The 27265-nt window shown below is 38.0% G+C and overlaps 1 protein-coding gene across 2 annotated transcripts in view; it reads right to left on the bottom strand.

Moving 5' to 3' along the window:
* cwc27 (CWC27 spliceosome associated cyclophilin) overlaps positions 1-27265 on the bottom strand; it is a 109355-nt gene that overhangs the window by 41072 nt on the left and 41018 nt on the right. For both annotated transcript variants that reach the window (XM_087269121.1, NM_201103.1), the window contains 1 exon segment: positions 4726-4826. In XM_087269121.1, coding sequence (XP_087125247.1) covers positions 4726-4826 — 101 coding nt within the window.

Here is a 27265-nt window from a genome sequence, read left to right as displayed (position 1 = left end):
TACGCAGATGAGCATCTCTGATTACGTCCAACCTCGAGGGGGATGGGCTACAGCAGCACTAGACCACACCGGGTTCCAATTCTGTCAGCAAAGAACAGGAAACTGAGGGTACAATTCGCACAAGCTCACCAAAATTGGACAATAAAAGAGTGGAAAAACGTTGCCTGGTCTGATGAGTCTTGATTTCTGCTGCAACATTCGGATGGTAGGGTCAGAATTTGGCCTCAACAGCATGAAAGTTTGGATCAATCCTACCTTGTGTCAACGGTTCAGGCTGGTGATGGTGGTGGTGTAATGGTGTGGAGCCCATTAGCATCAACTAAGCATTGTGTCAACATCACAGAGTATTGTTGCAGACCATGTCTATCCCTAAAACACAGTATACCCATCTTCTGATGGCTACATCCAGCAGGATAACATGCTGGATGCTCCATGTCATCAAGCATGAATCATCTCAGATTGGTTTCTTGAACATGACAATGAGTTTACTGTACTCATAATGGCCTCCACAATCACCAGATCTCAATCCAATAGACCTTTGGAATAGTGGAATGGGAGATTCACATCATGGATATAAAGCTGTAAAATCTGCAGCTACTGTGTGATGTTATCACGAAGGATTAAGGCAGTTTTGAAAGCAAAGGGAGGTCCAACCAGGTGCAAATAAAGTGTACCTTATAAAGTGGCCGATGAGTGTATTATACCATGTCAGAAAGTGTTTTAGTGTGTTTCTTTAAATCCAAACGAGCTGCTGATTTGCAGAAGAGGGTGGAGTGGATTGTAAGTACACCAGGGGAAAAGAATTTTAACAAAAAAGTCAGATTTTCTTGACATGTTCAGTTTACATTTAGTCTTTGAGCAGAAGCTTTTGTCCAAAGTTACTTAAAATTGAGGAGGCATTCAGCGATTCAACAGGAAAAGGCAATAAACACAAAAAGTGATAATTACACAAAGAAACAGTAAGCGCTCAGAAAATTGAGTGCTAAGTTAGTTGTTTTGTTTGATTTTTTTGAGAGGGAAGAGTGTTTCTATGGGTGGTTTGTCAAGCCTACTCACCTGTGTGAAGCTCAATATATTTTAAGTTACTTTTTACTGTGAAATGTTTCATGACATCTTCATGTGATTCTTTTAGCATCTAATTCTGTCCTCCTTCTAAAATGCAAGCACATCTCAAACATGCACTGGCTGCCAACTGTAAACAGCACATTCCTGGCCGAACGTTGAAAACACTGAAAATGACCAGGGTGAGGGGACACACCTTTGCCCCCTGAGAACACACAGTGTGAAGACAGTGATATACAACAGGGCCATTGCAAAAGCTCCACAGAGGTCAAAGGTTTGTCTGCGCAAATCTCAAGTATGCAGTCACAGGAAGTACAGCACAACCCAAGAGCCAGGATGCGTGAGAGAAAACTTTTTCAGCAGTCACATGAAACCCTCTTAAAGGGTCACGAAACACCAAAACACATTTCTTGAGATGTTGACAGTCATATATGCGTCCCACATTGCTAAAAACACTATTAGGGCACATATATTTTACTAAAAAGTGTTTTTTTAAGCAAACTCGTTCCTCCAGTTTAAAAATACTTTTTTAGGCAACGTCACAGCCAATCGATCATTGTGTAAATTTCAGCTTGGAAACTGGATGCCTGTACCGGTTGGTATAATGTGACGTCTTTGAGTTTTTTATCATTAATTTATTAAATATGAAACAAACTGTGCTTTAAGCGTCTTCACCGTTAGAAAAACACTTTAGCTACAAAAGTCCTTTAGTCAAGAGCAGTGAGGGATTTTCTCCTTTTGTTGTTTGATTAATAATGATAAAAACAGGTGGCAGCAAGAAACATTGTGCACTGTCACTTTAATGGTTTCTCTTTATTGTGTCTTTTGATTCTCAATTCGTTTGTTAATTACATAAATGAGGGTTAATATGAATAATCACTAAACACCGCGTTTTGACACCTATTTGACTATTAAATTGCTCACATTGAGATGACTTTAGATGTGTGCGTTCTGCTCGTCTGTGTGGGAATGAGACCAAATCCTGACCACATGCTTCTGACTGTGTGTACGTGCCACACACAAACAGAAGTAAGCGGTCTTTCACACTTTTAAGAGCAACAAATGTGTACAACTGGAAAAGGGGCGGTATATGATGCAATAATCGTTTATCTCGATTAATGCTTTTTCATTATCGTTAGAAAATAAAATCGAAATCGGATTTTCGATTAATTGCACAGCCCTACTATACACACACACGGCTGTTTGACGCTATTCTCTGCATCTACCAAGAAATCTGGAAGGTTTTGTTCTCCCATGCGGCATGCGGTATCAAATTCCATTAAAACTACACTTTTCCTGCAGTTCCTCGCATCCAATATCTTGTGTGTCATGGAGACATGAATGAAATGTTGCTGAATTAAAGTGAAAGTGCCAAACTGCAGGTAAAGTAAAAAGTAAGAATGAAACAAAGCTAGACCACCTAAATAAAGCTAGACCTAGACTCACCTTTTTCCTGAATTTTTTCAAACTAGAGGTGTGAAAACTGTTGAGACAGCGCGGTTTCATGGGCCTTTAAGAGTCTTTAATAGTGCTTGCTCTTCAATGATGAAGAACCATCTTCATCATTGATGCAGAACTTAGACAGCTTGAGACGTACAGTTTGACAAATAAGGACTATATTATTTTAAAATAACTATGCTCAACAATTTGTGACTGTTCATTCAAAATATGTGGGATTCAAGTGAACAAAAGTATATTATAAAAAAAACTTTGCTAATAATTCATTGTAACTGCTTTGATGCTTTACAACATACAACAGTGTAGTGTGCAGCATTTACATTTTTATAATTGCTAAAACCAAAGCCTTCTGAAGTTCATTAACATCAGTAAGCTGCTTAGCAATTCCTGTTTAACCATCTTTAAATTTAGGATCTTATAAAATGATAATTAAGATGCCTGGTATACCAGCAGTTTTAGATTTCATGGACCCAAAACATATTTATATGTGAGAAATACCTTCCCAAAAGCTATACATCTTTAATTTCTTGTTTAAAAGATCTAATTTGTGCTGTAAAATGTAGAGTGAACATTATAATTAAATATTTTTAGATTAGTCTTAATTACATAGAATAAACTTTACTTTTTGTTGTCATTTTATCAGTGTAGTAACCCAATTATTTAAAGAACCTCTATTTTGCATTATAAAAGGTCATGTTTTGGTTTTGGAGGTCTCCAACAACAGGCTAATATGCATGCAAGGTCAAAAAACACTTACAAATGTATTTATTTTTACCTAATTATCCCAACAATTCCCATATAATTCGTTCAGTGATTTAAACCTCTTCTTAGCACAAAGCTAATCTGTCCTGATTGATCCGATGACCCAGACTGTTGTGATTGGTTGACTGCATTCAGCACAAGATGGAGAGAAATGCCCACCACGACTATGAGTAACAGATGTGTAACTACACAGCTAAGTAGCACACAGAGAACGTGAGAGCCCAATGCAGAAATGCATTAAAACAATGCAGTGACACACCAACATCTGTCTACTGTTAACAAAGTTCCTGTCTGACAAAATTCCACACATAATAGCCTCTGCTGCTCCTTCCTTTAATAGCAAACGACTGGCAAATCCCACGTTGAATTGTAGGTTATTGTATCAAAAATCAGAAAAAGGAACAAACACGGCACTAGGTTGCCTATACTCTGGTGTTGTTGTGAAATTGCCTGCAGGCGAATCTCCATCTGTCAGTGATCATCATCTTCCTATCATGATCAGTCCTGTGATCCTCAGCACTCTGCTTATGTCTGAATGGAAAGCGCGTTTACATTTTACCAGATCTGGAACTATCTATTTGGTGATGTACCGTATTGACGCCGATGCATTCAAGCATAACTCTATTCAAGCATAACTCTATTCATTCATTCGAGTCACCTATTTTGTAAAAGAATCAATTGTTTTAAACATGGTGCACTTTCAGATTTAAACCTCAGCTTGACGTTTTCATTCACTTCATGCTGTTACACACTGCATGAAAGATCATTTTCAAAATCCCATAATAGGAGCTCTTTAGGTCTTGGATAGTCATATTTGGTAATAAAAATAATCTTCAAAAAGCTATTTTCTATAGCTGATTTGAACACAACATATTAAATTTGTAAAATAAATAAATAAGAGGAGTGAAAAAGACATTTCGATGGTTTATTCTAAACATTAGAATTTGAGTGCAGTCAGACCACAGAAAGACTTGACTTTGCAAACAATAGAATATCACAAACCTGACCCAGACTTGACTTGATGACTGAATGATGAAAAAACAGTTACACTGCTCTTTGGAAAACGCTAACAAAAGGTAAGCAATAAACTAGGCATGTCAACTAAACAACAATGCCAAACGTGTTATCTAAGTGCTCCTTCACAGCCAACATTCAATCAGGTCTTTAAAACACATCTACAAAACGGCTTCAGATATATTAGACATAAAAAAACAAGGCCTAATGTAGAAAAACAAGCTGTTTGGATGCTGACTTGATTTTGAGAGAGGTTGAAATGCTTTCAACACGCCATGTGTGAGAAATAAATTATGTTTCTTGCTGTTAAATCGGTACAAACATGACAGTTTCAAAGAACGCGGGTAATTTCTAAAGAGCTTTTTCAAATTCTGTCAACAGAAAGACAAAAAAGACAAACAGCTGTGGTTTTGTGGCACAGACACTCACCCTCGCTGACGTCCTCTTCTTTCTTCACACCGTCTTCTTTTCGCTGTTTGATTGCAAGTAATTCTTTCTTCAGCTGGCGAGCTTCTTTTCGCAATTCATCACTGTGAAAGACATTCAAGCAAGAGCTGGAATTAATTTCCAGTCTTGGAAGGAGCGCTTTCTCAATAAGTCTTGCAAAACGCAGAAGGGAAAAACACGTTACGGAAGGAAAAACATGTAGAACACTTTTTTAATCGTAGCAATTGAAGATACTTTTCCTGCTATTTGAGATAAATCATTCGAAATCATAAATTAAACATAAGTTAATGTGACATGGAAAATGACCAAATCTCAAACAGGCTATTAAAAAAAGACCAAACATTTTCAGGCACAAACTGAAATTTCAAAATGTCTGCGACAAACGGCTCCTAAAATGTGGTTCTCAATTTGTGTAACCTATTTTACAATGGTCTTTAAGCCATGACCCAAAGTTTACTTTAAAAAAAAATTACCATCCTACTGTTGTGAAAAGAAATTTTTTTTATTATTATTTTTGTCTCTTTTTCTTTTCATTAATCATTTGTATTTCTATTGCTTAAAGGTGATATATTAACAACTTCTATGGTTGGGTGTGATATGTTTTGCATCCTAATGATGAAGCATTTTTACAGAAGTAGATGAAGCTGATTGTCTAAGATTAACTTTAGCTCAGCAGCGAAACTTTCTGTGAGACTGAATATTTGCAGTTGAGTCTTATGCTTTTAATGTTGTGCAAAGAATTCATCGAAAAAGTGTACGTATGTAAGAGTGCAGCCAGTGGAGGACTGGAGAATGATTGACAAGTGACAAATTCCACTAAACTCCACCTGTTAATATCAGCAACGAATAAAAGAGTGAATCAGCAAATTAAATTTGTTGCACACCCCTGAAATGTAACTCTTGTATTGCATTGAGAATAAAAGAATTCTGTGAATCGAATTATTCATTTCTATCCAACAAATTGCTAATGCGTTAAACCTTAAAAGAAAAACCTCTCCTCATCTTTTTTATTATACATGCATGGAATTGATTAAATATTTCAACTACTTTACTTGATACATGAAAATAATACACAATTCTGTAAATAGAAACTGTTTACACAAACTTAAAGAACATGAATAATTCTTATGAATGAACAGTATAAAGTGAGAATATTAAATTACAGCGCCAAACTGGTTTTTGTTAACAAAGTAAAGCTAGTAAGTTGGTACAAGCCAAACAATGATATATAAAAAAGGGGGGTCTCATTTAGAGGACCAGAAGCAACATGGTTAGCACACAACCCCAACATTAAAGGTACCTATTATGCAAAATCCACTTTTTAAAAGTCACGAAACACGAAGCACATTTTTTAAGCTGTTGACAGTAATATGTGTGCCCCACGATGCTAAAAATACTGTTAGGACACATATATTTTACAAAAAATTAAGTGTTTGGTCGTTTTTGCATTATTTCGAGCAAATTCGTTTCTCCAGTTTGAAACAAATTTTAGAAGCTGCACCACGCCGATTAGATACTTGCATGTATTCCAGTGTGTAGAATGGCTGTCTGTACCTGGGATTACTTTGTGACGTCTCTGAGTGTGCAGCATTAATTCATGAGAAAGGCTTGGTTCAAACGATCAGCGCGCTCTATTGTGCATTCAGTGCAACTTCATTAATATGCATGATAGCTTCAAAGACTGTTTTTACCTGTACAGTGTTTAGACGGCAGAGAGACATCACGTTGTGTGGCCAAAACAAGAGGGAGAAGAAGAATTGTTCGGAGATACAGGTCGTCAGTGTTGCTTTTATAATGTTATAATAATGATTGTCCTGTCTCTACAGATTTGGTAATTAAGCGATTAGTGGTCTTTTTTTGTTTATATAGATGGCAAAGTTAGTTTGTATCGCCAGCAGTACTCTTTCAGTGTTTAAAGACATACCTTAGACAAAATGATTTCTAAAGTTACTAAAGTTTACAGTACGTTACTATCACTACAATATTATGGAATGAAAGATCCGCTGTAAATAGCCGCTCGCCGATTGTAAACATCGCAATCAAAATATAACCGTCAGGTATAATTTTCGCCCCATTTTGTGACAGGAATATCACACACAGCTTTCTGATGCTACCTACCGAGTGCATCTAAGTTACCAATAAATGCAGAGGGTTTTTTTTTTCTCATTTGCCATGCGATATCAAACATTGCATCAAAAATACACTCTTCCAGCAGTTCCTCGATTCAAATATCTCGTTTGTCACAAGGGGCATGAATGAAATGTTCCTGAATAAAAGTGCCAAACTGCAGTTAAAGTCCACCCTTTAATAATTTGGCAAATAATTTGATTTCTGATGTCCATGTAAACACAGTCACTGTCTTTCTCCCTTGCGTCTGTGTGTTTGTTTAGCCTCTGTGAAAATCAGCGTGTGCCCGAAACTCCATTTTTATGCAAATGTTTTTGCACCTTGCCTCTTTCTTTCCTCCGACACACCCACTTTGCTGACTTTTTCCAAACTAGAGGATCTGAAAACACCCTGCTGAAACAGGGGGTTCCGTAGCCCTTTAGAGGGTGTGTTGGAAACATGTATTGGAATTGTTTTGTACATGGCTGCTTGTTTTCACTTAAAACCATTATAAATCTTTGGGTTCAAGTTAGTGCTTTGGAGCATGTATCAAAAGCCTTGAAAAAAGAACACATAACATGGAGATATTTTATATTTTATTGCATTTGACAGGTTATACTATCAATTTAACAGTACTTAGGAAAGGCCTTTTTCAAATACATTTCTGTTGCATTTACACGGTTTTGATTACCACCTAATTTACATTTCTAGTGGTTCAGAACGGTGGATCATTTTGGAAAGCAATTGGTTCTATTCTTTTAAAGCTTTAAAAAAATTCAAGTCTTCCATCGCTACTGTACACAGCCATCTTAGGGTGCTTTCACACTTGCACTTTTGGTCTACACCTTTGACGTCAGAGTACGTTACGTTTAGCTAGTGTGAGCGTGTCTTCTGAACTCGAATGCGCACTGGGGGCATCAAATATCAACAGCTGTACACAAAACAGCAGCTTGATGACGCAAGCGTACCGGGTTTCAGAAGGAAAAAAGACGGTGTGAACACAAACCAGTCGAGGTGGACAATCGAACTTTCGGACTGGGCATTTGGACCAGGTGTGAAAACACCCTTAGAATGATAATATCCATCCTGTCTTTGATATGCTCATTTAAAAAAAAAAAAAAACCGGATCCAAAAAATAATCCTCTGAGACCATCCATTATGTAACATCACAGTACAGGTAGCCCCACCCACTACTTTTCATTGACGGTTAATATGGATGTCAAATCATATACACCAGGGACTCCTGACCTGTGGGCCACAACCCACAAGTGGACCTTAGTGATAATGCAGATAAACTGAGAGATTTAATATTAAAATTTGCTGAAATAATATTCTAGAATTGTAAGATATCATTGTTAATATGTGATGTTAAAATAATCAAAAAATGACCTTGCTCTTGTTTTGTGAATGATTGCTTTGGACTTTTAGAAACAGCCTTAACAAAGGCTCAAATTGCTCAACCACTGCATGCCAACTAGGACTTCATTTCTACATTCTAAATTTACTTTGCATTAGTTCCATAGAGCAAAGCATCACGTTAATGTAGAAATAAAAGCATTTTTAGTGGATACATATAATAGATACTTAGTTTAGCTTATTGGCAATTAGACATCTCCAAGTTGTCCTGTTTGGCTTTGAATCTGTATATATTTCTGAAGTGAGACATTTTTTTAGTTTGTATGAAAAATTGGACTATATAAGAATAGAGCTGTGAACCTACACTCGTCTCATGGTTCGGTTACGATTATCATGCCATCGATTCGGTTCAATTCGATATTTCGGTGCATCACGGTGCATTGACGGTGCTTTTCATACACAGTTTTATATTTTCTTTACAGCAGCAGTTCTTGTATTAAAATGTATTAATATATTTATATTTATATACTATTTGTAATACAATTTTGTCAATTAATACAAATAGTCATAAAGATAAACTGTACCTTTAAACAACACGAGCATTTAGCAAAAAATATAAACAAATATAAATATCCAGCTCACTTTCTGATCCTTGTCGAGCTTGCTATTGTTGAGCCATAAGCGACCTTTTTTGTGTACCACAGATACTTGTTTGTTTATATTTATTTGTAGTGTTTGTTTCTTTTGTTGTGTTTTTTTTTTTTTGTACTTTGGTTTTTGGGCTGTATGGACACCTGTACATATTGTGTATACATTTTGCCACTGGACATTTTATGGTGCACTGTGAATAAAATTCACCTCTCTTTTTACATCTTTGGGTCAGACCATTGTTATTATTTTTTGTGCACCCGGGCATAATATCCCGCAGTAGATCCACAAGGATCTATTGCATCACAGACACATTATCTTATTTGACCACAGATACTGAATTACTACCATGTGTGTTTTTTTTCCTCAAACATTCTTTACTTATTTGCTCTGACAGAACTGTCAACAGGTTTTAAGCACATCTATCAAAGCAAGATTGGAATCAATGCTGCGACCCACCAGTCAAGAAACACTACCTCAGAATGCATCCAACTCATCACAGATCACAAATCACAATTATTTTACAAAAAACTATATATGAACAACCACTGATCTGATAGCACAACTAGCAAAAATTATCAAATTTCTTTCTAGTCCTGGGCAAAATCTTCCCCAAACCTTCCCTCAAGTTATCTGTTGACATGCTGTCACAAATCAAATACAGTTGTCATACATATAAGGTTTTGCAAGTGCAACTTCTGGGATTTTCTGAATGTCTGCAGGGTGCCGATCTTCATTATTTTTATTTATTTATTTGAAACGGTTGATATGAAAACACAATCCCCCGAAGAGCACACAGGATATGAGCATCTCCTTCGCTCCGGGGTTTCCAACTGATTAAGCTTCTCATTCCACAATTAACAAGGGGATTGTGTGTTCGCACAAAACGGGAATAAACCCAACAATTATCTCAGGCGCGGTGTTCCAGCATGTGTCAGAAACAAATATGTGCATTAGAAGTATAAAAATCTCTAATAAATCGTGTGGCGCCTTGTTAGATTCAGAGTTCAGCATAGCTTCCAGACAGCCCTGGATTCTGGCACCTCAAGAAATGATGTTGTGGCTAAACCGATACACCTCACCCCCACAGAGCTCCAGCAGTGAGGGCTTATCATGATATTTAGCATGGCTGTGAACAAATCTGAGAACAGAAACCTATGACAACTAATGCATGCAACTCCACTTGAAAACTGGGTGGTGTACATTCATGCATTTGCCTGAGACGCTGTAAATGAGTATGACGTCATTTTGGTCCAATTTGGAAAGTAAGCTTCTGTTAAAAACCATCCGTGTAATTAGTCCTTAACTAACTCCAGTTTTAAAGTCCAGTGTTTACTTGGCTTTTTCACCATATGATAGAGCAGCCTTTTATAGTATACTACTCTAATTAGCATGCACAAACAGTGCTTGACATTAAAACCCGCCAAGCCAAACTTAAACTCCGCAGACCCGGTACCGGGTCCGTGACGTCTTCGACGTTCGCTTTTAGATTTATAGGGCTAGCATTGCACAAGACCCCCTTAAGTGGTTTTGTTTGAAAATGTAGAATCTATATTTTATGCACATATGCATCAGTTTGGTTTTTATTCTACTGTCCAAAAGTAATTTACACTTAAATACACAGTATTTTGGATACCCGAGCTGGGTATTAAACATTGGTTCATTTTCAGACTCAGAAGGGGGCATGGTACTTGGCACTACATGGGCTGGCATGAGTATTTTAGAAACTGCTGATCTACTAGGATTTTGACGCACAACCATCTCTAGGGTTTACAGAGAATGGTCCGAAAAAGAGAAAATATCCAGTGTGCAGCAGTCCTGTGCGCGTAAATGGCTTGTTGATGCCAGAGGTCAGAGAAGAATGGCCAAACTGGTTCAAGCTAATAGAAAGGTAACAGTAACTCAAATAACCACTCGTTACTCGAGGTAAAAGAGCATGTCCAGCCTTGAGGAGGATGGGCTACAGCAGCAGAAGGGTGTCCACACTGGGTGTCAATCCTGTCATCTAAGTACAGGAAACTGAGGCTACAATTCGCACAGGCTCACCACAATTAGACAAAAGAAGACTGGAAAAATGTTGCCTGGTCTGATGAGTCTCAATTTCTGCTGCGGCATTTGGATGGTAGGGTCAGAATTTGGCGTCAACAACATGAAAGCATAGATCCATTCTGCCTTGTATCAACAGTAAGGCCGCTGGTGGTGGTGGTGTAATGGTGTGGGGGATATTTTTTTGGCACACTATTTAGTTTTAATTGACCATTGTGTCAATACCACAGCCTACCTGAGTATTGTTGCTGACCATATCCATCCCTTTATGACCACAGTGTACCCATCTTCTGATGGCTACTTTCAGCAGGATAACGTGCCATGTCATAAAGCGCAAATAATCTCAGACTGGTTTCTTGAACATGACATGAGTTCACTGTACTCAAATGGCCTCCATAGTCACCAGATTCCAATTCAATAGAACACCTTTAGGATGTGGTGGAATGGAAAATTCGCATCATGGATGTGCAGACGACAAATCTGCAGCAACTGCATGATGCTATCATGTCAATATGGACTAAAATCTCTAAGGAATATTTCCAGTACCTTGTTAAATCTATGCCACAAAAGATTAAGGCAGTTCTGAAGGCAAAAGGGGGTCCAACCTGGAACTAGTAAGGTGTACCTAATAAAGTGGCAAATGAGTGTATGCACATGTGGTAAAGTCTTCACTTCCTGTCATGTCTGCACTGTCCTATCACAACGAAGACAAAAATGACAAAAAACTAATCTTAATTTTAAAAAAAACAGACACATTTAGTGAGATAAAAATCCAAAGTATCTCCTTTTATGCTGTGTGGAACAAAAAAAAAAACGGAAAGGACAAAATTTGTATCATTTTAGTTAAAGAGTTTTAAATATACACAAATCAAATGTTTTGTGTTTCAAAAAAAGAGGGGTGATCAATCGAACTACAATTTTATAACAAGCAAGCAAAGCACTTTACCTTTTCACTGCTCTTTTAGGACTAAGGACGAGTTTGAATCCAAAAATGGAGCAACTACTACAAGAGGCCATTTTGCTCATTCCTTCTCCATGGTCCAGTAACTGTCCCACATAACCAAATTTGTTTAAACTGGTTCTAAATCTGAGGTAATCTTATCCTCAAAAAAAAAAAAAAATGGATCTTACAATCAGTGCTCTTGTTCAGACAATAGATGCAGATGTCACAGGACAGCTGATAAGGACAGGCCCAGGCAGACACACACTTCCATGGTGTGAGGTCCTCATAGATAAACTGCCAAACTCCAGTCTGGGAGAGGAAGTTGCTTCCATGTGCAAACACTGCCCCCATCAACAGCTGCCTTTCAGAAAGCCCGGTCTTCTGGCACCTCCCAATACAGCATCTTCAGATGGGGTATAATAATATTTTCATAGGACTTGACAGCTATGTTTTGATGCCAGGTTCTGACATGGCTACAAAGCACAGGTAAGCTGCAGAGCCTGGGACTTCAGCCCAGAAACACGTGAGCCATTCAAGCCTGTAACAATGCCTGCCTTTGTTTCATCCATCTGGTCCTCTTTGTGACACACATCCTCCTGAGCAGCTCTTCTGTTACCCCTTTTCCACCAGACTAAATGGGTGCTAGTTTAGAGCTAGTGCTATTGTGAGTTCGAAGTAGATTCTGGTGACTGGTCTGCTTTTCTACAGGCCTAAGAGCTGCCACAGAGTCAGTTCTTCATGTCTTTCCTAGTTATTCAAGCATGGAAGTACTAGATACAAACATGCCAGCAGCAAAAGTCACTTTTCCACTATTTTGTCTAATTGTTCAGTCAGATATGGTTGCAGTTGTGTTTCCACATGAGCCTGGAATAGCACAGCAAGATTACAAACCATTCTCAGCACAGATATCTAGGCACAGTTAGACATCCGTGCTGAAAAGTTAGGGACCAGTGGAGAGCTTGTGCAAATGACGTTGCCATTTTGTTGCCTGACTAACAGTTTCTCCATAGCTGGCTAGAAGGATTTTTATTTAATAGTAAATATCAGAAAAAAGTAGTTCGATCCTCGTACATATCACGATTTGCATTTCACTTGCACTACTAAACCAACAACTGATGCAATGGTATAACATTCCAGACAGCTCCATTTTATCCATGTTGACTTGTCCAGATTAACGCAGAATGGAGAAGCAAAAAGAACCATTTCATTACAAAATTCAGACCGATAGTGGAAAAGCGGGTAAAGATGTTAATGTAATTGCTTTGCAATCCTACAACACCATCTAAACGAAATAAATATTACGTTTTTGTACATCATAGACTGAGATTAAATGAGAGAATAATGTGTCTATTATTCTCATCATAATTTGAATAGATGGAGATTAAAATTGAGAATGATGTGTTCGTGCAGTGTGCCATCATTTGTATAGATGGATAATAAAGGTGAGAATATTGTGTTTGTGCATTTCACAATAATTTGTATGGACCAAGATTACAAGTGAGGTGAATTTGTTTGTGCATCTCATCATAATTTGTATAGATGGAGATTACAAACCAAGAATAACATTCAAGCAGCTGGCAATAATTTGTGTTGACAAAGATAATAGGCGAAAAAAAACATCTTTGTGCTACTTGCAAACATTTTACAAGGCCAGCAAGAATTACCAGCAAGAATGAAGTGTTCGTGCGACTCACCATGAATTTGTATAAGAAGATTACAAGCAAAAATGAAGTTTCCATGCAAATCCCTATAATTTGTACAAATGGCGATAACTAGGCCCACATGGAATTTGTGCGTGCAGGAATCCATAAATTTCCGCTTATTTTTAGTCCATCATTAAGTCTATTTATTGACTTGTGTAAATGTGTGTAAATTTATATTAATTTAGTTTTTAAATTAATTTCAGTAATATTATTGACTAACATGAAAATGTTCATTTAATTTGTTTACAATACAGTTTGTAAAGTAAAATTTTCTGTCTTATAGTATATTATATAAAAGACTTGCCTTGACTGCAAACATTAAATAACAGTTAAAATGTATTATTTTTTATTTCATACATTAAGTTTTTAGTTATGATACTCCTTATATAAGTAGTAAGATAACTGATTATGCATAACTCATTATGCAGAAATTTACAGATTTTTTTTACAAAATTCTCTGCAGAAATAGCAAAAACTTTCCGCAGATTCTGTCTGGCCCTAGTTATGACCAACAATCATACAGTAACATGCTGAGCTTTGTGTTCCAATGTTATTTTAAAATCTTTTCTGTTCAACTTGTTGCCAAGCAGTTCTTTCTTCTAGCCCTGCAATGTTTTGGGACACTACTTGAGATTCAATTTTTATGTTCTGCTGGTGGTTTGGATGTCAAAAGACGAAAATCAAATGAATAGGAACTAGGCTCTAGCTCTGAATCAAAATTAATCTGCATTGGTGATAAAGGTGCTGTTAAATGTTACTTTTGATAAACATGGGTCCCAAACCACTGGGTCACTAGACTCTAACAATGGCATCTTAGAAGCTGACCTCATAGAGGACCTCTTGGCATCCACACTGTTTGGGAGCTAGGTATGTGAGCATCTAATAGACACTGGTATTTGTTCTCCTCTATGGGTCCCCAGTCCTGAAAAGAGTGCGTCACCTTTAGCGGAGCCACTTAATAGTGCTCCACTGCTGGAGACCTTGGTAGCCGAATGATTACAGAGCCTTCTGTCTTGGTTAAAGCTGACATTCTCATTTCCTGCATGTGGTGTGTTGGTTTATAAAAGGGCCATTAAGGTGACACAGTGTTAGGGTGCAGGTCAGGTCAACTCAGTTGGTTAAGGTGCTGAGCGGTTCATTGACGTCAAATCTGGCTATCGTAGAGGGGGACTTTGATTTTGGCATGTTTCTTTTACAAAGCTCTTGTTAGGAGATTTGGAATGCAGTGGCTAACTATTTCTGTTTTTATAGTGGGCTTTCACACTTATTTTAAGTCTCTAGTAAGCGGTGTCTAGCCATTTAGTTTTACCGTGTAAGGGCTCCAGTCTACAACTAAATGGTCACAGTTTGCAACCTTTTTTTTCTACAGTGTGACTACATTTTGTTTGATTTCACAAAATTCAGTTGCATATAAGACATGTCACTAAATGCACAAAAAGCACAATGAAAAAGCACGTGTTTGAAAAATGCAACACAAGAGCAGTAGTCAAATTGAATGTGTTTCACTGGACCAGTCATTTACATGACCACTAAACAGCACTTTAAAATTCAAGGAGCAGCATTTGAATTTGTTACAGAACTCTCCAAGATGCACTACAAATAAAACTAGTTAAAACTAGCTAAAAAATCAAAAAGAATGGAATTAGTTGCAGTAAGAGAAGACAATTGGCTCGTTTCTACTGAGTGGTATGATACGGTACGGTTCGGTTTGGTTCGGTACACTTTATGGCTGTTTTAACTGTTAAAGGGTACTAAAAGTGAACTGTACCATACCCCTTTTAGGTCATTCTTTGCAAAGGGTACCTAGCATGAAAAAAGGGTACCAAAAGGTGTAGCAAGACGCAAAGCTGAATGCTATTAGTTTACAGAGATACATCACTTGCAGAAACAGGAGAATGAAAAAAAAAAGGAAGCGCCATTTTTAAAAACACAGCCATTACACTGTAATAATATATACATTTAATAACAAGCCATAGTCGACTCAAGCTCAAGCAAACCTTGTCGTTGTCTTGATGAACACCCACAAAGCCAAGAAGAACAAAATCTGCTGTGTCCTGTTGTTGTTTTATGAGCCTGTCTAAAAGTGCCTTTACTTTCTCCAGAGTTCGCTGCTCATCTACGTTATTTTTGAAATAACAAATTTCTTGAGCTCATATTAATAACGTGCATGTGATCATTGAAGCACTCAGATATCCGATCATTTCAGAAACGGACAAATGCAATAGTAAAGTGAGAGAAAAGGAGAAGCCGGAAAAAAAAAACAGCAGCAAATGATGCTTTCTGCAACCTAAAAGATGAACAAACTGCCATGTTTACTATTATCATCACCTTTTGGACAATTATGAACAAGGAATGATGAAAAAACTTTCTAACAAGAGTTTGCATGTGCTGCTGAAGGTTATAGACACATGAGAGGTTTGCACTGACTGTGAGCTATATGCTGTGTGTTGTTATTGAACCCAAATAAGGACTAAATGCATGTTGTGTGTAGTTTTTATGTAAATAGTAACATATTGGAGACTGTAAGGGGCTGTATATGTTCATATATGTTGAATTTATGTATTTATTTTATGTAATCGCAGATGTTACAGTATGCTATTTCACATCATTGATCTGTACTTATAAACAAATCATGTTCATAAAAAGGTTAGTGATAATAATGGCCCGTTTCCAGTGGTGGAACGCTTTGGTACCCTTTCTCCTGTTAGGTAAAAAGTGGTACGGTACGGTACAGTTCAGTTTGGTATGCTTTTATGGCCGTTTCCACTGTCAAAAAGCTTAAACGAACCAAACTGTACCATACCGCTTTTTCGGCACCCTTTCAAAAGGGTACCTAACAGGAAAAAGTACCAAAAGTGCGGCTGAACGCTGATTGGTTACAGAGATATGTCACAAGCTCGTGGAGCTAGACAGAATGAAAACAAAGGAACCGCCATGTTTTTTTAAATACACAGTCGAGACATTACATGTAATACTATATGCATATAATAACGAGGATGACCCAGGCTCAAACAAACCTTGTCGTCGTCTTGATGAACAGACCTAAAGCCAAGAAGAAAAATCTGCCAAGTCCTGTTGTTATTTTACAAGCCCGTCTAAAAGTGCAAGTGGTTTTCACTTTCTTCTGGGAGCTCGCGATCGTTACATTTGATATAACGAAGTTCTTGAGCTAATGATGGTAACGTGTGTATGATTATTGAAGTGTCCTTGTCATCTGATTCATTCAAAAAGAAAAGGACAAGCGCAAGAGTGAACCGCGGAAAAAAAAGGAAAAGCCCGATAAAGCACAGAAGCAAAATTGTTTTAGCAACCTGAATCATAAACAGACTGCCATGTTTATCTTTGCCTTTTGGACTATAATGAACTGGGAATGACAAAATTACTCTCTAACAGAGCTTACATGTGCTGGTAAAGATTACAGACACAGATGAGAGGTTTGCGCTGACTGTGGGCTATATTGCGTGTGTTTTTGAACTCAAATAAGTACTAAATCTATGATGTGTGTAGTTTTCTGTAATTAATAATATATTGGAGACTGTAAGGGGCTGTATGTGTTCATATATGTTGCATTTATATATTCATTTTATATAATTACAGTAGGCTATTTTGCACTGTCATTGATCTGCAGTTATAATCAAATCAAGTTTAAAGAAAAGTTAGTAATAAACATTTATACAGAAGTATTTATGTGTATAAAGCTTCTGTTTTGTGAGAAGTGCTTCTCATATGATATGTAAACGACATGACGTCGACTTAAACTTTGTCATACACTATGCCCACCAAAAGAGTACCCTTTGTGGTGGAAATGCAAGCCTGATAATAGTGACCCATACTGTCCCGACCCGAACCGTACAGTACTGTACCACTCAGTGGAAACGAGCCATAAATGAACACTTATACACAAGTATTTATGTGTATAATAAGGGTGTCACGATCCTCCAAATCCTCGATTCAATTACATTTTCGATTCTAAAGGCACGATTCGATTCGATTTTCGATTACGAATAATTAATTAATTAACGACAAATTAATTATTTGTAGCCTACCGTTTAAACTACCTGACCTGCATGGTCTTTGTTTTACCCATAAACAAATCATACAGTAAACGAATAAAGGCAAGATACACACATAATTACCACCTGTCAATCACTTTTTCTGCGGGACTCGTGAATAGGCAGTGATCTGTGACATTATAATGGCGTCTGTAAAAAAGACGCACAACTAACAGGAACCAGCCAACAGTATCTGAGGTGTTCGCTAAAATGACTAAGTACAAGTGAGTGAAAGATTGAAGCAGTCCTCTGACTGCCTGGACCTGCTCTCTCGATCGCATGGCTGTGAGTGCGTCTGTGTCTGTGTGGTCACGTGATGTGCGTTTTCAGAGGTAGAGAGGAAGGAGAGCTGCTCAGAAATGCTACACGCCACTGTGGATGTCAAATCGTTGTCGTTCTGAAATGCCATTTTTAAAAAAAGACAGTGTAAACAGGGCCTGAGTGTGTACTTTTCGCGAGCGGATTTGCAGGGGCGAAGGATCGCTATGCCGGTGTTGTCTATCGGACGAACCGTACATAATACGTACATAGCAGAGCTTGCAAAACTGTGTTTTTTTTTGTCGACAACATGAACGTTGTCAACATAACTCACTGGAAATCCAAAATGCTTACACACCGGCGACTTCATTGAAAGAGGAGAGGGTTTAAGTTCTGTCGACAGCTTCTGCAGTTTAACAAGCACTTCAAAATGCCTGTTATTTTCCCGCTTGGCAAGCCAAGCTGACGTGACATGGGGGAGTGGCAGCTTTGACGATTTTATTTTTTGATTCGATAATCAAAATTGAGCATAAATTTCGATCGATTTCGATTAAAAATCGAAATCGTGACACCCCTAGTGTATAAAGCATCTGTTTTGATGATACATGAACGACCCGTATAGCGTTACTGTGACATTTCCTCGACTAAAATGGACGTCATCCAAAAACCATTTAGTGGAAACGGGCCAAATGTGAACCCTTTTTCTTACATGATAAGATACTTGAACGTCAGAAGACCAGGTGAAATGCAGTGAACATGCTGTGGCTTTTAGTGGTTCAAGGCGATTATAGATGTAATTATACCGAACACTAAAGACGCTAAAACTTTGACCAAGGCATTTTAGATCAAATATTTTACAGCCCAATCACAATTCTACTTCTTAGCCCTTCCCCCTACCCCTACCCCTCGTCCCAATTCTCTTTAGCTTGAAGGAGTAGGGCTAAGGGGAAGGGCTAAATAGCCCTTGAAACGGAGATTTTTCAGGACCACACTCGAAACCAAAGGGTAAAAAAAATTCCCAAAATACACCTACATCTACAACAACAGCATGACAACACACAGAAGTAAGAAGATGCACAAATTAATATTTTGTCATTATTATGAATTTTTACAACAAACAAGCACAGGTTTTAACACATTCATAACCGTGTTTGTGTTTTACCACCAGGCTTTAAAAAAAATAAAACGCTAAATTAAAACACTGAAAATTTTGCTATCTATAATCCATACATGTAACTCCTGTATAGCAGTCCCACAACATTTTGTCATTCAATGACACTCAAATACCCTGTCAGTTAAGTGTAGTGGCTGGGAATGAGCTTTTTACAGTGTCTGCTATAATGTTAATGTTGTTTTCTTGTGTTTACATAAATGAATATGGCCACTGTGTAAATGCACAGTATAGTTACAATCTTATTGCCACAATATATCATTATAACGCAGTTGGAATAACTACAGCAGTCGCCATCGTCAATCTCATATGAAGCAAGAGATCGCGATGACAAATGATGACGTGTACAGGTGTTGTAGTGCTGTCTCATTTCTTAAGGGTAAATTTTGCCCTTCCCCTTCATACTCTGTTTCGATGTCCAAGGGGAAAGGGAAGGAGTAGAAGTACAAAAATAAAATTGGGATTGGGCCTAAATGTGGTTCCATCGCAGTTCATGCACTTTTTATATTTTAAAATATGCATGAAAATAGGGGAATTGAAACATAGCTTTTGGTGCCATGCTCTCAAAAGTAAGTCTGGTACCATGAATGTGCTGGATCTCTGCTGACTAGTCATAAACAGTCTTAACTAAAATGTGTAGTTGTGCAAGCCCACCTTGTCAATTTAATTGTACAGAAGAAAATAAGTATTCCTTTAATAAATGTCCATTGTGCTGAAAAGAGCGAATAAATACTTCAGCAAGGAAGATGAGAAGACATGAAGATTCCACAGGAGTGAAGAGCTATCTATTAGAGTCCTGCATTGACCCTTGGTCGGAAATGAGCAGGCCAAATGGGGAAGCACCTCCAACTAAGTGATAATTTTGCTTGCCTGGACATGCTACCATTTACCAAACAAGAGAAGCATATCCTAGGCAACAGCAACACAATGGGCCCCTCAGCCAGAGTGCCAGTAAGAGTAGAGAAAGCTGAGAAAAATGCAAAGACAGAGGAACACCTGCTAATTTACTCCTCAGGGCTCAACAAATTCCTCAGAATAGCCTTTTGTTCTTCAGATGAGGTTCATCTCCACCATGTTTGTTTAATAAGTAAAGTGTCACCGGCCAAGATATTGTCATGACACTATACTTTGGATTTTAAAAACACTAGCGGTGAGCTTCTGCCTATATAGAAGACTCACATCACCACTACATTTCTGATTTGTTACATTATCAACACTGGACGTAAAGCATTAAAGTATGTATTAGTGAGTACTTGTGTACTTGTATAATTATAGTGGGAATAAACCTCAACTGCACTTTGAAAAAAAATTCTCTCTATGGACATTTTGTTTCTGGAGTTAACAGGCATTCTTAGTCAACTGACCAAAAGTGGTCATAGTAATATTGCTGTTTCAACCTAGTATTAAATGGCCCATTTCCACTGAGTGGTACAGTATCACCTATCAGGGTTGTGTTTCCGTTGCCAAAACGGTACCAATGTACGACAGAAATTTTCAGTCGACGTCATTCTCGCTCGAGGAAATGTCAAAGTGAAGCTGTATGGTCATTCACATATCATATGAGAAGCACTTCTCACAAAACAGATGCTTTATACACATAAATAGTGTATAAATGTTCATTACTAACTTTTCTATAAACATGATTTGATTATAACTGCAGATCAATGATAGTGTGAAATAGCCTACTGTAATGTCGGCAATTATATAAACTAAATGCAACATATATGAACACATACTGACCCTTACAGTCTCCGATATGTTACCAATTACAGAAATACTACACACAACATACAATTAGTCCTTTTTTGGGTTCAAAAATAACATGCAACATATAGCTCAGTCAGCGCAAACCTCTCATCTGTATCTTTAATCTTCACCAGCACATGTAACCTCTTGTTAGCAAGTAATTCTGTCATTCTGAGTTCAAAATAGTCCAAAAGGCGATGCAAATCATTTGTTCATGATTTAGATTGCTAAAAAAAATTTGCTCCTTTGTTTTTTCAGGCTTTTCCTTTGTTTTCTCGCGCTTCACTCTCGCGTATCTGTAAGGATTGAATGTCAGAAGCACTTTAATAATCACACGCACGTTATTATCCTCATCCCAAGAAGTTTGTTATTTAAAATATATATGCACGGTGAGCTCTCTCAAGAAAGTGAAGCAGATTGCGCTTTCGACAGCCTTGTAAACAACTATGGTAGATTCTGCTCTTCTTCTTGGCTTTGTAGCTGTTCAGACAACGACAAGGTTTGTTTGAGCTCAGGTAGACCATGGCTTGTTATTATATGTATATATTATTACGATGAAATGTCTTGCCTGTGTATTTAAAAATGGCTCTTCCTTTGTTTTCATTCTCTTGGCTTGTGCACACACTAGTGACATATCTCTGTAAACTAATAGAGTTCAGCTGCGCGTCTCGCTCCGCTTTTTGGTACCGTTTTGTCCTGCTAGGTCCTCCTTAGCAAAAAAAAAAAAAAAAAAAAACATTCTCTGTTGGTTCACTTTCTCACCATAATTGAACTGCTCCAGAGTTCGTTTGAAAGCATACCAAGACCACCTCTTTGAGCACACTACTTTGGTCTGCTTCTCATGGGCATCAGAGTATGATAGCCATTTTGACACCTGCCAAAATGAATCGCACCATATAGCAAATTAACTCTAGTACATTTTAATATAACTAAATGATGCAGGTGTGATGCACACTTATTAACCAGATGCAATAAAGGTATTAATACAATGGTTGCTCTTTCATGCTAATAGAAAACAATGTAGCAATACACACTCCAGCAATCACCCCAGAAAGCAGGGCACGTTGGACATATGGACGTCTATCAAGGATGTACTGCTGGATCACATGTCACTACAGTTGTTAAACGTGATATTTAATTGATTTTGTCTCTATCTAACGGATGCTTTTCCTCTACATGTATAACGCCATGACTAATGACTAAACGTAAATCAACGCAAAAAACGCTACCCATAAATGTGCCGTTTTTAAAGAATGCCTCATGGCTGCTTTTGTTTTTTTGACATCAATCATGTCTTCACCAATCAGATTGGCACTTTTATTCACGTGCTCGGCGCTGCTGGATACATTAATCACCCCTTAGAGCAGTCCCAATTTCACTTTTATTCAATGAAGTAGATGACGCACCAAGACAAGATGAACGTGGAGCTGCTTTTTTCATTGGTGTCTAAACACAAATAGCTGTATGATAACAATAATAATGTCAATAGGAGTCAAGAGTAGCAAACAAGATGCTGAGTTTCATTTCACTTTTCTTTTCCTCAACCTGCAAGTTTATTAAGAGCCATCTAATGTCAGAGGGTAGATTTGCACATTTACCCTGCTTAGATTAATATAACCTTTGTTTAAATGCAGAAAAAAGTCTTGAAAAATGCTGACGATGAACATAAGCAAAAAGTGTCCTAGTGTGTATGAGCCTTTATGGTCCATGTTACGACTAAAGTTTATTTATTTATTATTGCGAATTGTACTCTGTCTTTTTGTTTGTTCTGCCTTCTTTTTGTTTTTCTGTTGTCTCATAGGCTCCCATACCAGCGTGATCCCCTGTTCTGATTGGCTGCTGGTCTCGGAGGCCTGTATATAAGGGAGCTTCCAGCAGGGTTCAGAGAGCTCATTTCTGTGCGTTCTGTGTTTGGAGTGGAGCTCCTGGGTTTCACTCACCCCTCCGGCCGACGACCAATAACCAATATTGTACTGATGTTCACCTTACATTAAAATATTTTGAGAGTTTGAGCGTGTAGGGGTGGCCTGCCTATTTATTTGATACTTACTTTTGACTATGTTTATGTTTAGGGAGTAAGGCAAGTTTTTTGTATTTTTCTTTTAATAGTAATAGGTAATTTAGTGCATTTACTTCATAGATACTTTTGTTTGTTATTTTGGCCTGTGATCATCCTGAAGAGATGCTCATTTATATTAACCACATTTTTTCTATAATAAATCTATTCATATACTCTCAACTGAGTTTGGTTGTTGACCGAAGGGAATCTTTTGTCTTAAGTTTTTGTTTTGTTTGGGTAATCCACCACCCCAACACATTTGTTTTCTTCGTTTATTATGCCCATGTTGTTTCCCCTAGACTTGGGGCGTAATATCCAGAAAACTAGCAAAAAAACAAATATGTTTCTTTTGTGCATCAAGAAATTGTCTCCAACCTACAGTATGAGTACAAAAAAGTGCAGAAACCCAAAAAGTGTCAATGTGCAGAATGAAGCAAAAGACAAAAACCAGCAGCCTAACGTTCTGCAGAAAGTCATTTGTATAAACAGACAAAGTAATTGAGATCGGAACGTTTAGAAAATTAGACAATTTCACTGAAATAGCGCAGCTATTAATAAGAAGTGTGATGGGCTGTTTAAAATAGCGGCACTGTGAGATATGCCCTTGTTAGACAGCAGAGGCAGATAAAAAGGTATTTGTTAACTCAAGAAAAGAAAAGAACAGTGTGATAAAGTGTCCTTGTGATAAACGGAGGAGGGGATAAGAGTTTATTAAGGACTGAGCGCTTTGAAGAGCAGCCAGAGTGTGCCCACTGTCTTGCGGCCTCATCAGCCAGAGGGCACAGACATCCCCCCGCAGCCAGCACAATGACAGCCATTCAGCAAACCCTCCCGGGCCGCCAGCGGGGAAGAGACCCGACATTTCACAAATCAGAAGGGAGAGAGAGTGAGGTTGTTGTGATGAAGTGCTGGATGAGACCTGACGCACACATTTAAAGTCTGAGGAGTGGAGGAAAGACGTTGTCGTCACTCACGGCTTTCCAGAGCAGCCAGCGATTGTCGCTCATTCAGACAATTCAAATAAGCGAAACCCGGGGAGCTCTGGATGATTTACTTTTCATAAAGAAAGCACACAAAGTGACTGGCCAACGACCAATCTTTCTCATGAATCCAGACTTCGACATTTAACCCTCGCCCCTCCACCAGCTTGCCATTGCTGTGCAAAAACATCTAGAAAGGGTTTTAGGTCCGTTTTTTTTTTCAGTGTGGTCCTTTTGCTTTGTGAGAGTGGAAATACCACTTCTCGAGCTTCACTTATACTGATTTTGACTTTTACACACGGTTCAGAGTTTTATAATCAAGCACTATAATTTCAGTGTTGCATAGAGAGGGCAAAAGTCTTCAAGTTCTAGAAACAGATTGTTAAAACAGAGGCCGTGGATAATAATAATATGATATCACATTTCAAGGAGGATAGTTAAGAATATTCCTTTTCCAGGTCCCCCTCTCAGTCAAATGAGAAGTATAGAAGTGAATAACTGGGAGTTCGGTAATAAATAATAATGATCGAGTTGATGAGTCAAGTGGTGGCCAAACACACGCTATAAGCACCAAAGTGGAGAAATTGTGACCAAAAAACAGAGAGTGCATCAAGCGACTTCTAATTTGCTAATAATTTAACAAATTTTACCACAACTAAGCTGGCAAACCACAAGAGTGTGTGTATCAGTACACACTAGAAGTGGTGCTAGTTTATTAGAAAGGATCTGAAATTTAATTGAATTAAATATGGGAGAAAGGGCAGTTTAGTATTTTGTCAATGAACACTATGTTTTCCTACTAGACTAAATCCGGGTTTCTATTCTAGTATGAAGAAAACATTTTCAGAGTTAAAAATAAACAAATAGATTTTTAAAAATCATAAATTAGGCATGGGACGATAACCGTTTTCAAAGTAAACCGCAGTTTGGAAAAGTTTCAAAACGGCTCTATGGTATATGTAGGTTTATGTTTTGTTTTGTTTTATTACTACAACAGCATTTCCAGCAAAAAACATATCCAAAGATGTCATTTTACATTGTAAAAAATCTGTGTTTTTGAAACTAATAAAGACAGCAAAAGTCAATGAATTATTTTGCCAGACATGTTTACTGTTCCAAAATATTTTAAATGTTTTGCAAAATAAAATATGTTGGCTGTGTACAAAATCACCCACTACTGGTAGGTACAGTATTTAAATTTATTACTCAACCAATAGAAAAGTACATTCCAGTATGAATGTGAGTACTATGATGTACTACAAAGGATGTACTACAAATGCCATTATGTCATCATCATGTGATTTACCCGCTTCATTCTCATTCATGAATTCTCTTGAGGTGCATCATGGAATCCATCGGATGCACTTGAGAATCTCGCCATGAAGTAGGTCTACCCAGGTACTTCTCACATACTGTTTTTCGAATTCTATGAATTCAGACATACTACTCTGCTCGCATACTGTTTTAAGCATACTATATGGTATGAAACTATGTTATTTGGGACACAGCCATGGTGTCTAAAAAATCTTGTTTTATACCCAGACATTTAAAAAGAATATATTTTAGATTTTATTTTTATATTTTACAATACCGTGATATTTTTATTCAAGGTGATAATTTTACTTGTTTTAAGGGAAAAAAAATTTCATTTAGATGTTTTCAATTTTTACTTATTTCTTCTAAAGTTGAAAGTAAAACAATATTTTTACTTGACTAAAATTTCAACGACGACACAGTGGCACAGTAGGTAGTGCTGTCGCCTCAGCAATTAGGTCGCTGGTTAGAGCCTTGGCTGGGTCAGTTGGCGTTCACATGGGTTTCCTCTGGCTGCTCTGGTTTTCTCCACACTCCAAAGACATGTGGTACAAGTGAATTGGGTAGGCTAAATTGTCAGTCGTGTATAAGTGTGAATGAGTTTGTATGGATCTTTCCCAGAGATGGGTTGCAGCTGGAAGGGTATCTGCTGCATAAAACATGTGCTGGATAAGTTGGCAATGCATTCATTAATAAAGGGACTAAGCCACAGCAGAATGAACCGCCCACCAGGTAAATTAGGTCACTTCTTAGATGAACTGGATGTTCTTCTCTCATCTTTTTCTAATATTGACACTCCCTTGTTGGTGCTAGGTGACTTCAACATTTATGTTGACAAACCGCAAGCTGCAGACTTTCAGACTCTGCTTGCCTCTTTTGACCTAAAAAGAGCACCTACCTCTGCTACCCACAAATCAGGTAATCAGCTAGACCTTATTTACACACGACACTGCTTCGCTGATCAAACAATAGTAACTCCACTACAAATATCGGATCATTTCCTTTTGTCTCTCAACATCCACATTACTCCTGAGCCGCCACACACTCCAACACTGGTTACCTTTCGCAGAAACCTACAATCTCTCTCACCCAATAGACTATCCACCATTGTTTCAGACTCTCTTCCTCCATCTTGCAAACTCTCTGCACTTGATTCAAACAGTGCCACTGATACACTCTGCTCCACACTAGCATCATGTCTAGACCAATTATGTCCTCTTGCATCCAGGCCAGCCCGTGCCAGTCCTCCTGCACCCTGGCTCTCGGATGCTCTCCGTGAGCATCGCTCAAAACTTCGAGCTGCAGAAAGAATTTGGCGGAAAACTAAAAATCCTGCACAGCTCTTAACATACCAAACTCTTCTGTCCTCTTTCTCGGCTGAGGTTACTTCGGCAAAGCAGACATATTACCGTCTGAAAATCAACAATGCCACTAATCCTCGCCTACTTTTTAAAACATTTTCCTCCCTCCTCTATCCTCCTCCTCCACCCGCATCCTCCACACTTACTACTGATGACTTTGCTACATTCTTTTGCACCAAAACTGCAAAAATCAGTGCTCAATTTGCTGCACCTACAACAAACACGCAAGGTACACCACCAACACCACACACACTCACCTCTTTTTCTCAGCTCTCTGAGTCTGAGGTGTCCAAACTGGTGCTATCTAGCCATGCAACCACCTGTCCACTCGATCCCATTCCCTCTCATCTCTTGCAAGCCATCTCTCCTGCAGTCATACCAACACTGACTCACATAATTAACACATCTCTTGACTCTGGTTTATTCCCCACTTCATTTAAGCAGGCTAGGGTAACCCCAGAGGTGGGACCAAGTCATTGTTTGGCAAGTCACAAGTAAGTCTCAATTCATTGCCCTCAAGTCCCGAGTCAAGTCCCGAGTCAAGACAGGCAAGTCCCGAGTCAAGTCCCAAGTCAAAGGCAACAAGTCTCAAGTCAAGTCCAAAGTCCTATAGTTTGATTTTCGAGTCTTTTCAAGTCTTTTTAACAGAAAAATAAAATTTAAACAGATTATGTATGGCTGTAAGATCTGTATTTATTAAACAAACCTTTTTTTTTTAATGAAAGAACATTGCTTAGATATATAAAGATACAAATGTAATTTTCTGAAAAAGTGCTAAA

The sequence above is a fragment of the Danio rerio genome, chromosome 10 (genome assembly GCF_052040795.2).
Source record: "Danio rerio strain M-AB ecotype USA chromosome 10, GRCz13ab, whole genome shotgun sequence".
In the NCBI taxonomy this organism is placed as follows: Eukaryota; Metazoa; Chordata; class Actinopteri; order Cypriniformes; family Danionidae; genus Danio; species Danio rerio.
The sequence above is the reverse complement of the archived record's forward strand: the minus strand, read 5'-3'. Positions and strand labels throughout refer to the sequence as shown.